The following is a 10,887-nucleotide window of genomic DNA, read 5'->3' as shown; positions in this document are numbered from 1 at the left end:
GTTTGATAACAGCACAGCGGCACAGCGACAGGCGGCGCGAGGCTCACTCCGAGCTGCCCGATTCCCAAATGCTCTTTTTGGAGCCCCCCGGTTGCCGGGTAGGCTCCGCCAGGTCTCCCGGAGAGAGAGCTGGTGGCAGGGGGCTCTGTTACGGCCCCTCCCGCATCTGGCAATTGTGGGGGGTGTCTGTTTCTGCCCCAAAGCGGGAGCGTTTTTGTGGAGCAGAACATGGATTCCACGTTCTGCCTTAGCTGTGAGCATCCACTTTTTAACTATGATTGGATTTAATTTCTACAACAGTAACACAGAGGAACAAGCCTGAAAAACGAACTGTGAGTACATTTATCTTCTAATTCAAAAACAGAGAAGAGTGGAGGCGATATCACCTTTAAGCGATTTGCTCAGAAAAAAGAGGATTAGCGGCCAGAAGAGGATTGGGAGCCGTTTGTATGTTTCTGGAGTGCTTGCAACTTTGGAGAGTTTTTCTTGTTTTTTCTTTTTATGGCAAGAACCTACTATAGACTTGAGTGAATTAAACTGAATTGAGCTGCATTTTTCCCATTAAAATTTACTCTGTTCCAAAAAGGGAAAAAATTATGGATCAAATATTCAATACAAAAAAGAAGCAGAAGGAAAAGAATTTAAAACCAGATGAGGAGGAAGAAGAAGAAGAAGAATCCTATTCACAGGACTCAACAAGCCAAAATTCCAAGTCATCAGAATCATCTGAATCGGAGAAAGGAGAGGCTGCCCCCAAACTCCAGAAAATGAAGAAACACAAGAAGACTCTAGAACTAAGACAATAGCACTAAAGGCAGTAATTGTGTTAAGCTATTAAATGTGTACTATCATAATTGAACGAAATCTTGATATAACGTGTAATATTACGTTAAAAGCATTATTTTTTCAACTATTCAGATTGTGACTTGTATTAGACTTCTCCCTTCCCTCAAATCCAGTAGATGAAATAGATTAGAATGGTAGTATTCCTTTCCCCTATCAAGTAGATATATGTATTAGATTTCCTTTACCCATCACCCATAGTAATAGTGTTAGGGTATTAATATCCTTTCCCCCATCCCACAACTGTAGTGTGTAGAAAATGCAAAAAATAAAAAATTCCCCTTCGGGGGGCCAACCCCCCCCAAAAGAACCTTTGTTGGTCTTAAAGGTGCCACTGGACTCAAACTTTGTTCTGTTGCTTCAGACCAACAAGGCTACCCACCTGAAACATTTTTCAGATGGTTGACCATTTTATTTCTACACCATCTGTCAAGCTAGAAGAACCATAACAGAACAATACAATTAAACACCTCTGATATCATAACTTTTCAAAATATATTTCTGTTCGTAAACATTACTGTTTATTAATATAAAAGTATTTAAAAAACATTTCCGTTAAACCATGATATTAAACCACCCCTGGTTGAAGCACAAGACTGCTAAAGGAGAGCACACACATAGCAGGTTATCAACAAATTAGTCTATCTACCTAGAGAAATGAACAAAAGAAAATATATTTCACAGCATCTTAAAGGCAAGGAAATAAATAGCTTGGTGTGCTAAGCAGGAGAAGTAGAAGAAGAAGAGGAGATTGGATTTATACCCCGCCCTTCACTTGGCGTCTCAGAGCGGCTTACAATCTCCTTCCCTTCCTCTCCCCAAAACAGACACCCTGTGAGGTAGGTGGGGCTCTGAGAGAACTATAACTGGCCCAAGGTCACCTAGTTGGCTGCATGTGAAGAAGTGGAGAATCAAACCCAGTTCTCCAGATTAGAATCCGCTGGTCTTAACCACTACACCACACTGGCTCTCCTGTCCAAACAGGAGGCACACGCAAAGATTACACCATGGTGGCAGGCAGAGTCTGTGCACACATCATTTCCAAAATAGCCTGGAGGTGGGAAAGACAGCACCTGAACTCTACTGTGCAGGCTGAGGAGAATCAGAACACATGTTTCTAAGAACCCTCAACTTGATATGACTCTGGAAAAGGCCTGGTTTGGGGCAGAATTTGCAAAATATATATAGTTTTTGCGCGAATTAACTCTACTGTTCTGCACCCTTCCTGTGTCTGCTCGTGAAGTGCCATCATGTCACTTATGACTTAGGCAACCCAATGAATTACTGACCTCCAAAACGTCTTATCATTAACAGCCTTGCTCAGGTCTTGCAAACTGGGGGCCACATGGCTTCCTTGACTGAGTCAATCCATCTCACCACCCTTCCTACTAGTTATGAAGAAATTAAGTAATATACTTTAATATAATGTAAACAAACATTAAATTGCAGAGGTTATTCACTGACTTTGGTGGTTTAGGCATTCATATGTTTAGAGCAAGTTGTTTCTAGCCCCCTGTAAAAAGAGGTTTTCTCAAAGCCTAGTTCCCATAAAGCAATCCCCAAACAAATCACCTGACAACAAATAAAACTTACACAGAAATCCTTTTATGTCCTCCGGACAGCCATGCTCTGGCCAGTCAGTATACTGCAAGTGCCACACTGTTCTCTCTTGCCCTGTGAGAAGGTGCTTGATCTTCAGACCTGTGGTTGCATAGCAACCAGAGTCTGTCCGGAATCGGGTAGTAATTTTGAATCTTCCGTATGTCACTGTATTGTGCCTCGAGCCGAGCCGTGGCCAGTATCGGAAACTTTTCTCTCGGCTGCCCTCCTGGAACACATACAATGGAAATGTTTCAAGAAAGTGAAGGTTCTGGAAAATTCTACTGTTGTTAAAAGAAAAAAAAGACTTCCAGTGAAGAGAAAAAGTGCCCACCTCTTCTGCTGTCACCATGGCTACAATGGCAACCCCTTGCTCCCATACCATCTGCCAAAAATCTTGGCATGTGTTCTGCAGAGGACCTTGGGTAGCAATGTAGTCCCATTCCATGCCCCCAACAGCAACCTGAGAAAGCAGAAGAAAAATATGGCTACTAAGTTGGTCATTTGTGAAAGTCATGTGACTAGCCATACAAGAGCTGAAAGGAAAACAATAGCATTTGGTGATCAAAAATGAATCAGGTGGAAACCATAAGTGCATAAATGCAGCAGACTGGATCAGACCAATCGTCCATCTAGTCCAGCATCCTGTTTCACACAGCAACCACCCACAAAAGGCCTGCAAACCAAAGCTTGTTGTTACCCCTTAGCACTGGCTTTGAAATGGCTTCTTCCTCTGAAGATGGAGGTTCTGTTTAGTCACAGTGGCTAATAACCAATACAGATCAACTTATATGTTCATGCTGCTTGCTTTCATCTCCAGGCATTTAGTCTTAGACATGCAGAATTCACAATGCTAAGTATATGCGAGGGATGAGATAAGAACACGGATTGAGTGTTGGTCCACCCAGCACCAACTAGGAAGTTCAGAATATGCCTTTTAAACCTGGGCTAGGCCATACACCCACCAGTAAAATCATAATTTGCCTCTTACACTCAGCCATTGCTTTCAGAGAGAAAGGAATGCTGAAAGGTAAGTTCATACATATGGAAATCATTCACAGCTTAAATTCCAGAGGGGGTAGCCAAATTTACCCGGCTCCAGACAAAAGATGCTTGGTGGCACTTGAAGATTTTGGTGGCACCTTGAAGACTAAACGTCAGTGTGGCAGAAGGTTTCAGGTGCCAAAACCCACTCTGTCAGATGCATGAACTTATATAATATTCACACTACATTTAAAAACTGTTCAGAAAACTGGGCTTGGCAGGCAGTAGCTTTAAAGCCAATTCCTACAGAGGAAAAGGAAACTGAGGTCAGCCGAAACCTGCTCTCTTTCAGAGCTGTATCACAGGTATATTGCAAAAAGGACTTCAAGGACTGTATTTCACAGCATTTCCTGTCCTATGGAAAGACAGTTTTGAGGAACAGGGGAAAGCACACTGGAAATACCGCAGGTATTTTTATCACATTCCCTAGGAAAACACACATTCTCTGATGCCAGTACTTGTCTACACCAACCAGCAGCTGAGTTCACTGATAGATTTGGTCTGGTTGGATCTCATTTTAACAGAAGCAGCTGGGCAGAAGAAACAATAATGGAAAATGTTCCTGCTACTTCTGAGAAAAACCAAAAAGCACGATAAAGACTGTCAAACTTGATGAATCATTAGCTACTCCAAAGTAAGCCCCTTGCTATTCAATGGGACTTAGAACCAGCATCCTTAGGATTACAGCTCACTGGGTTGGCAAAGACTGTGATCCAGCCCCCTGACTAGAGCTCACTTCATCAGCATCAATGGATGAAGTGAGCTTTCACTGAGGCAACATCACACTTCAACACATCTCTTAATTTTGAGGCCTCACAATACTCCTTTTTTGTTTTTGCCAAAATGGACTAACACAGACTACCCAGCGCATCTTGTAACTCAACTTTTGGTCTCACCTTAATATGGGATGCATTAATGTAACCTGTGTTGTTTTCTTTCGTCGGGACCAGCTCTACTCTAGTATCATCATAAGGAAGCACATCTTGGAACCGGTTCCTTTCGGCATTTTCCGGGAGCCGGGCTATTGAACACTCGCCATCTGTCAGCCTCTTCTTTGGGATACGTTCATATTCAGTGAATACCATGCCTTGTTCTAGCCGTTGTTCCAAGCCTTTACTCTGGGAGGAGAATAGAATGAACATCCCAAGACTTCACAAAATTTTAACCTTCTCAACAAACAGGTTATTGGACAGAGTGATGAATTTAAAAGAAAAAACCTAAAATGTTTATAAACAGCTTCCTTATTTTTAGAAGAAGAAGAAAAAGAAGAGGAGGAGGAGGAGATTGGATTTATACCCCGCCCTTCACTACCTGAAAGAGTTTCAGAGAAGTTTACAATCCCTTTCCCTTCCCCTCCTCACAACAAACACCCTGTGAGGTAGGTGGGACTGAGAGAGCTCTGAGAGAACAGCTCTGAAAGAACTTATGACTGACCCAAGATCACACCAACACCTGCATGTGGGGGAGTGGGGAATGAAACCCGGTTCTCCCAGATTAGAGTCCGCACTCTTGGGGAATCAAACCCAGTTCTCCCAGATTAGAGTTCGCGCTCTTAACCACTACACCAAACTACCTCTGGTCTACAAGGGCTACTTTAGACCCTTCAGATAAATAGTACGAATCCAAACAAAAGGTAGTTCAAATAGTATATGAAATCAAACTGCAAGGGGTCATAGCTTGAGCTAAAAAAAATCCATGGAGTTCACAGCTCCTCCTCTTATGAAGCTCACTGGGTAACCTTGGGATAGTCACTCCTCCAGCCTCATCTGCCTCACAGGGTTGTGGTCAGGATAATATGGGGGAGTGAGAACCATATACACCACCCTTGGAGAAAGGATGAAGGGGAAAAAACCCACATGTGTACTTTACTTAATGAATTTGTATCACACTGCTCAGCAAAACCAAACAGGAATCCAGTGGCACCTGAAAGACTAATAAAATTCATTCCAGCAGAAACTTTTGTGTGAGTCATGCATTTGAAGAAGTGAGCACTGACTCACAAAAGCTTATGCAGGAATAAATCTTCTAAGGTCCCTGCCACACGGCAGAAAAAAACCCGGGCAAAGTGCGGCTAATCAGAGCTGCACCAAAATAGAGACGCCGTGGCGGGATCCCACGGACCCCTGAGCCGCGGCGCCATTGCTTCCTGGCACAATCAGATGCCGAACTGCGCATGTCTGAGCATGCGCAGTTCGGCCAGGAGCCAGGGATGCGCCGGTGGAAGGACGCGCCGGCGATCCCACAGCCAGCCTTGATGCAGATTTGCCGGAAGAACCACCTCGGTAGGTGGTTTATTTTTGCCGCGGCGTTTTGGGTGGAAGGGCCGGATCAGGGACAGGTGCGCAACGCTTCCCAGATGTTGCGGTGGGATCGCACCCGTTTGCTCCGCCCCCGATCCGTCCCTCTCCCGGCCCAAAACCTCTCGTGTGACCGGGGCCTAAGTATGTCAGATGCCACTAGACTCCTGTTTCATTTGGCTGCGACAGACTAACCACGGCTACCCTTCTGGAATTACCTCTGAATAAGTCTCCACGATGGCCTGCGCAGGACTGCCTTTGGATTCAATCAGTTATCAAACCCAATGCAGCACTAAAAACAATTTTTTTAAACTATACAAACATAGAAGATTAAAAAAAAAGAACCAGGCCCAAAACCTGGTGCTGCTACTCCAATAAAATAGTCATTTATTGGCAACCAGGATTATGTGACCAGGGAAACAGAACAGAAAACTTTAACAGTGTACACCTCAAGGAAATCGCAAACCCACCCGTTCATCGTTTGTTGTCCTGGCAGGTTCCTCCTTTCCTTGATCTGGCAGCGGCAGCCGAGACAGCGTCAGTCCATTTAGAGCAGCTAACTTCAAAGGCCCTATTTTTTTGGTTTCAGCTCTGTTCTTTTTCATGACCTGCTGAAAGAAGACATGCTTATGACTACGCAGTCGACAGGACCTGGGTCAAACATGACAGCCATAGGCCAGAGAAGAGCTCTGGCTGAGGAGGACAGCCCCCCCCCCATTCTTTCTCAGAGAGGAAACAAAGAACGCGGCCTGCTCTCTCTCAGCTAATAACTTTACACAGACAGCAGTAGCAAAGCAACATTCTTTCCACCTGGTCTGTCTTCATTCCACTTTCAAGCTGTTGAAACTTCACAGGAATGACAAACAGACCTTTGTGGAAAAGAATTTGAGACAAAGGACTTTTTTTCAGAACACCTACCATTTATAGTCCAAATATAGGCCAGGTAGTCCGAAACCTGCACCTAAATTGCTTGGAGTTCATTACTTATTACTTTTCTACTCTGTCCGTCCTCCAAAGAACTCAGGATGTCATGTATGGTATGTTGTAAAGCAGTTTGTGAAAACAAACCTTGGAATAAGATGTAACCTGTTTTCCCTCAGAACTTCTGCATACGTTATGTAGCACATCTTTATTCCAAACTTCCACCAAGGTATTCCTTTTCACATTTTATCCTCTTAACAACACTTATGTAGGTAGGGCTGCCAAGCCCCCAATAGGGGGAGGGGATCCCTCTCCCCCAGATCCCATTGCCCACTGCCTCTTGGAGCAGCAGCAGCAGCAGCAGCAGCAGCAGCAGCAGCAGCAGCAGATTATTATCATCATCATCATCATCATCATCTCCCTTCCAGGGTAGTTCTAGGAATCACCAGAATTTTCCCACACAGTTTCTGGAGATTCCTAGAACTACTCTTTCTCACTTCCAGGGTAACTCTAGTAATCATCAGAAACTCTGGTTTCTGGCAAATCCTAGACCTACCTTTTGTGACTTTCGGTAAGAACTTCTAGTGAGTACACAAGGCTGCATTTTAAAAAATCCTATAACACTGCTCTCCCAATCCTCCCACTGGTTGCCACACACTGCCTGTTAACCCTATGTATAGGTGAGGCTGAATATGTGCAACTGGCCCAAGGACACCCAGAAAGCTTCCTCCTATGGTTGCCAGCCCAGTGTTGGCAACTGGCAGGAGACTGAAGGCAGTGGGGAGCTATCGGATCACTGTCCAATGGCACAACGTCACTTTGGGTACACACTGAAAGTCATGTTACTCTACTGGCACAACTGTCTAGGATTCACCACAAACTCGATTGTTTAACCATAGAGTTTGGGGTAAATCTCACAGTGTCTCACAGACATGATGTCATCACATCTGGTTCATGCTAGAAGTGATGCTGCAGTTGGACTGACGGCAAATCCCGCCCCCATTTTTCCTTGCCACCCTAATTAAGCGGCAGTGGGGAACATGAGTCTATGGTGGGTCTCTCAGATCCTAGTTCAACGCTCTAGCCACTACACCATGCGGGCTTTACCAAAGAAGTTTCCAAAATATTAAGTTGGAAATATACATTTTACTACTATTAGGGCTATGTGCACTTTTTTTAAAAAAAAGCCTTCTGAATTTAGCAAATCAAAACTGTGGCTCAAGAACAGCTCATGCAAAATAGGATTCCCTACAATGCTTAGCATATTGCATAATTTATTCTAATTTCTAATAGTCATGGGAGAGAGGGAAGAAACTGTGCCCAGGAGATGGGAATGCACTCAAATCCTACTATCTAACCACTGAACACCTCTTTCATTTATAAAATTGTGGAATCGATCTATCTAGTACTGCTTATACAGTTAGCACCTTAAGCAGAAAGTAGAAACAATTTTTTTTAAAGACCTTACTCAGTATTATTTATCTTATATTTGATTATTTCACCTGTGAATTTTGCCACCGAGAGGGTGACACAGTAATTTGTATCTGATAGTAGCCATGACACCTGGGCTTTCACATTTGGCAATTCCGTATCTTTAAGTAAAGGGGTGACTAAATTAGCCCTCCTCATTGAATATAGGGCACTCCATAATCATATGTTCGATGGTTTTGATTGTGGAATCTTTGGAATCCATCAAATATAGAAAGAGTCATTACAATATATTTGGTTATATCTTCTGCTCATGTATGTTCTCTGCGGTGGCTCCCACCTTGCGGAACGGCCTGCCCGAGGAAGTCAGGAATGCTCCCGCAATACTAACATTCCACAAAATGCACAAAACAGAAATGTTCAGAAGGGAACCTTTATAGTGAAATTAAATCTGTAGAGAGAGACAGTGAGTGCCTTCATCTGGGAGGAGGACTTGCCTTGCACCTTTGGAATCCCACATTCTGCAAGGCTCGCACTATGCCTGCCTGGGCAGCTTGCTATTCACATTGTCATTCAATTTATATTCCTTGGCGTTCAGTTTTGCATTCCAAGTTTTATTGTATGGTTCATTTGCATTGTTTATTGTATATCTTATACTGCATGTTCACATAGTTGCTCACACTGCCATTCAGTTTTGTACTCCTAGTTCTGTGCATGGTTCATTCGACATCCAATACTGTACGATTACATTTTTTCCCCCTGTGCTCTGTAATCCACCTTGAGTCTCAGTGAGAAAGGCAGGCTTTAAATAAGATAAATAAATATATTTATAGTTTCGGTCACGTTTTCCCTTGAATAGTAATATTATACTGCTAAATTTACTACTAAGTTTATGATAGCTGAATGTATATTTGTAGAATCCTTTACGAATTTAATCTGTCTATGGAAATCACATTCAGCACATCTCTCATATCTGTCAAGCACTGCCCATTCGTTTTTGTCACCACGAGAGCTAGATATTTTTTAAAAAATAAAAGTCTAGATTGTTAGGCAGGCAAAGCAGTTCTGTAGTTTATTTACTTAATTTATACCCTGCTTTCCTCCCCCCCATGGTGACCTAAACCAGCTTGTAAAGTTCTCCTCTCCTCCATTTTATCTCACAACAACAAACCTGCAAGGTAGGGTAGGGTGAGAGTTTGCATCCGGCCCAAGGTCGCCCCCTAGCAAGCTGCCATGGCAGAGTGGGGACTTGAACCTGGGTCTCCCAGATCCTAGTCTGACCATTCGAACCACGGCCCCATGCTGGCTCTCAAATTCTACACATTCTGTGTCTCATTCCCACTTGCAGGGGTTCTCAGCAGGCGCACTGCCCTGCATGCAACTGGTAAAATACAACGAAATATCCAATTGCTGGAAATCAGGACAATTTTGTTGGCACATCTCTCTCAACCCAGGAGGATATCTGACCATTCAAATGACTAGCAAAACTGTGAGACTCAGCTCTCCAGGACTACCGCAGTTAAAACATACAATTTGGCAGGTGATGCCTAATACTAGACACACCAGCAATCTGCACAGCTCATCAGAAAACAGGTATTACCGAGCACATCCTCATTCCCTGGTTTCCTCCAAGGTAGTATTCCTTTCCACATTCTATCCTCATAACAACACTTGTGTAGGCAGGGCTGCCAAGCCCCCAAGGTCACCCAGAAGGCTAGGAGGACTGGCGGGACGAGTAGGAGACTGAAGGCAGTGGGGAGCTCTGAGAGAATAAAAGTATGGGAACGAGGTCTGTTTAATGCAGAGTACGATTTCTGCACTGCTTTTTCTCTTCCCAGATACGGTTCTGCACCTTTGAAAGGTAACATAAAAGCAAGGAGGCCAGGAAATCTCAGAGCTGGCAAAAACAGAAGCACAAAGACCTTAAAGCAGAAATATATCATGCCAAAGGTGCCAGTATGACCAGGAAACCATTAGGTCAGGGGTCCCTAACCTTTTTGAGCCTGCGGGCACATTTGGAATTCTGACCTGGCACAGTGGACACAGCAACAAAATGGCTGTCACAAAAGGCAGAGCCAGCCACTAGATGACTGCCACAGCTTCACTTCAGCAACAGTGTAGATCTTTGTGCTGTACTGGCAACTGCTGCCAAAGCAAGGTTTTTATAAATCTGCACAGCCAATCAAATCTTTAAGTCAATGAGAAGCCTTGCTGGGCAAAAGTCCTACTTGGCCCCACCCATTTCCTAAGAAACATTTGGCAGGTGCCAGAAAAGGTATCGGCAAACACCATGGCGCCCACGGGCACCACGTTGGGAACCCCTGCATTAGGTAATGCAACAGTTCCTGCAGGACAAGAAGTGGGTTAGGCATGGTTTTAAGCAAGCGAACTGTGCCTTGCACCACCAGTAGGGTTGCCAAGTCAGAAGCGGCGCTGGAGTGGGGGACTCCAGCGTTGCTTTGGGAGTGCGCGCGCGCCGCAACCCTGTCACCCGAAAGTGACGCGACAACACCAGACACGCTGGGGGCGGGGCCACGACCATCCGAGGGAAAGCCATAGAGTTTTCCCCGGATGACTGTGGCCCCGCCCCCAGCATGCCCGTGTCACTTCCGGGTGACGTGCAGGTCGCGTGCTTTGGGGGTGGGGTTCCCCCCCGGGGCCCGATCTGCCGCCGGCGGGGAACGGGCCTCTGGGGCGGGGGTTTTCCCGCCCCCCGGGGGGACTTGGCAAGCCTAACCACCAAAGAAGAGGGTGG

The 10,887-nt window shown here is 44.8% G+C and overlaps 1 protein-coding gene across 6 annotated transcripts in view; it reads right to left on the bottom strand.

Annotated features, from left to right (window-relative positions):
• PTPN21 (protein tyrosine phosphatase, non-receptor type 21) overlaps positions 1 to 10,887 on the bottom strand; it is a 76,254-nt gene that overhangs the window by 5,674 nt on the left and 59,693 nt on the right. For 4 of the 6 annotated variants that reach the window (XM_015426664.1, XM_015426675.1, XM_015426682.1 and 1 more), the window contains 4 exons: positions 6,254 to 6,394; positions 4,383 to 4,604; positions 2,777 to 2,905; positions 2,437 to 2,671 (listed from right to left, as the gene is read on the bottom strand). In XM_015426664.1, coding sequence (XP_015282150.1) covers positions 2,437 to 2,671; positions 2,777 to 2,905; positions 4,383 to 4,604; positions 6,254 to 6,394 — 727 coding nt within the window. The remainder of the gene's footprint in view (positions 1 to 2,436; positions 2,672 to 2,776; positions 2,906 to 4,382; positions 4,605 to 6,253; positions 6,395 to 10,887) is intronic. The other 2 variants (XM_015426669.1, XM_015426697.1) reach the window with 1 other exon arrangement.

Source organism: Gekko japonicus, unplaced genomic scaffold, assembly GCF_001447785.1.
Source record: "Gekko japonicus isolate JY-2015 unplaced genomic scaffold, Gekko_japonicus_V1.1 scaffold198, whole genome shotgun sequence".
Taxonomy (NCBI): Eukaryota; Metazoa; Chordata; class Lepidosauria; order Squamata; family Gekkonidae; genus Gekko; species Gekko japonicus.
Note: the sequence above shows the minus strand (reverse complement) of the source record. Positions and strands in the feature narration are given on the sequence as shown.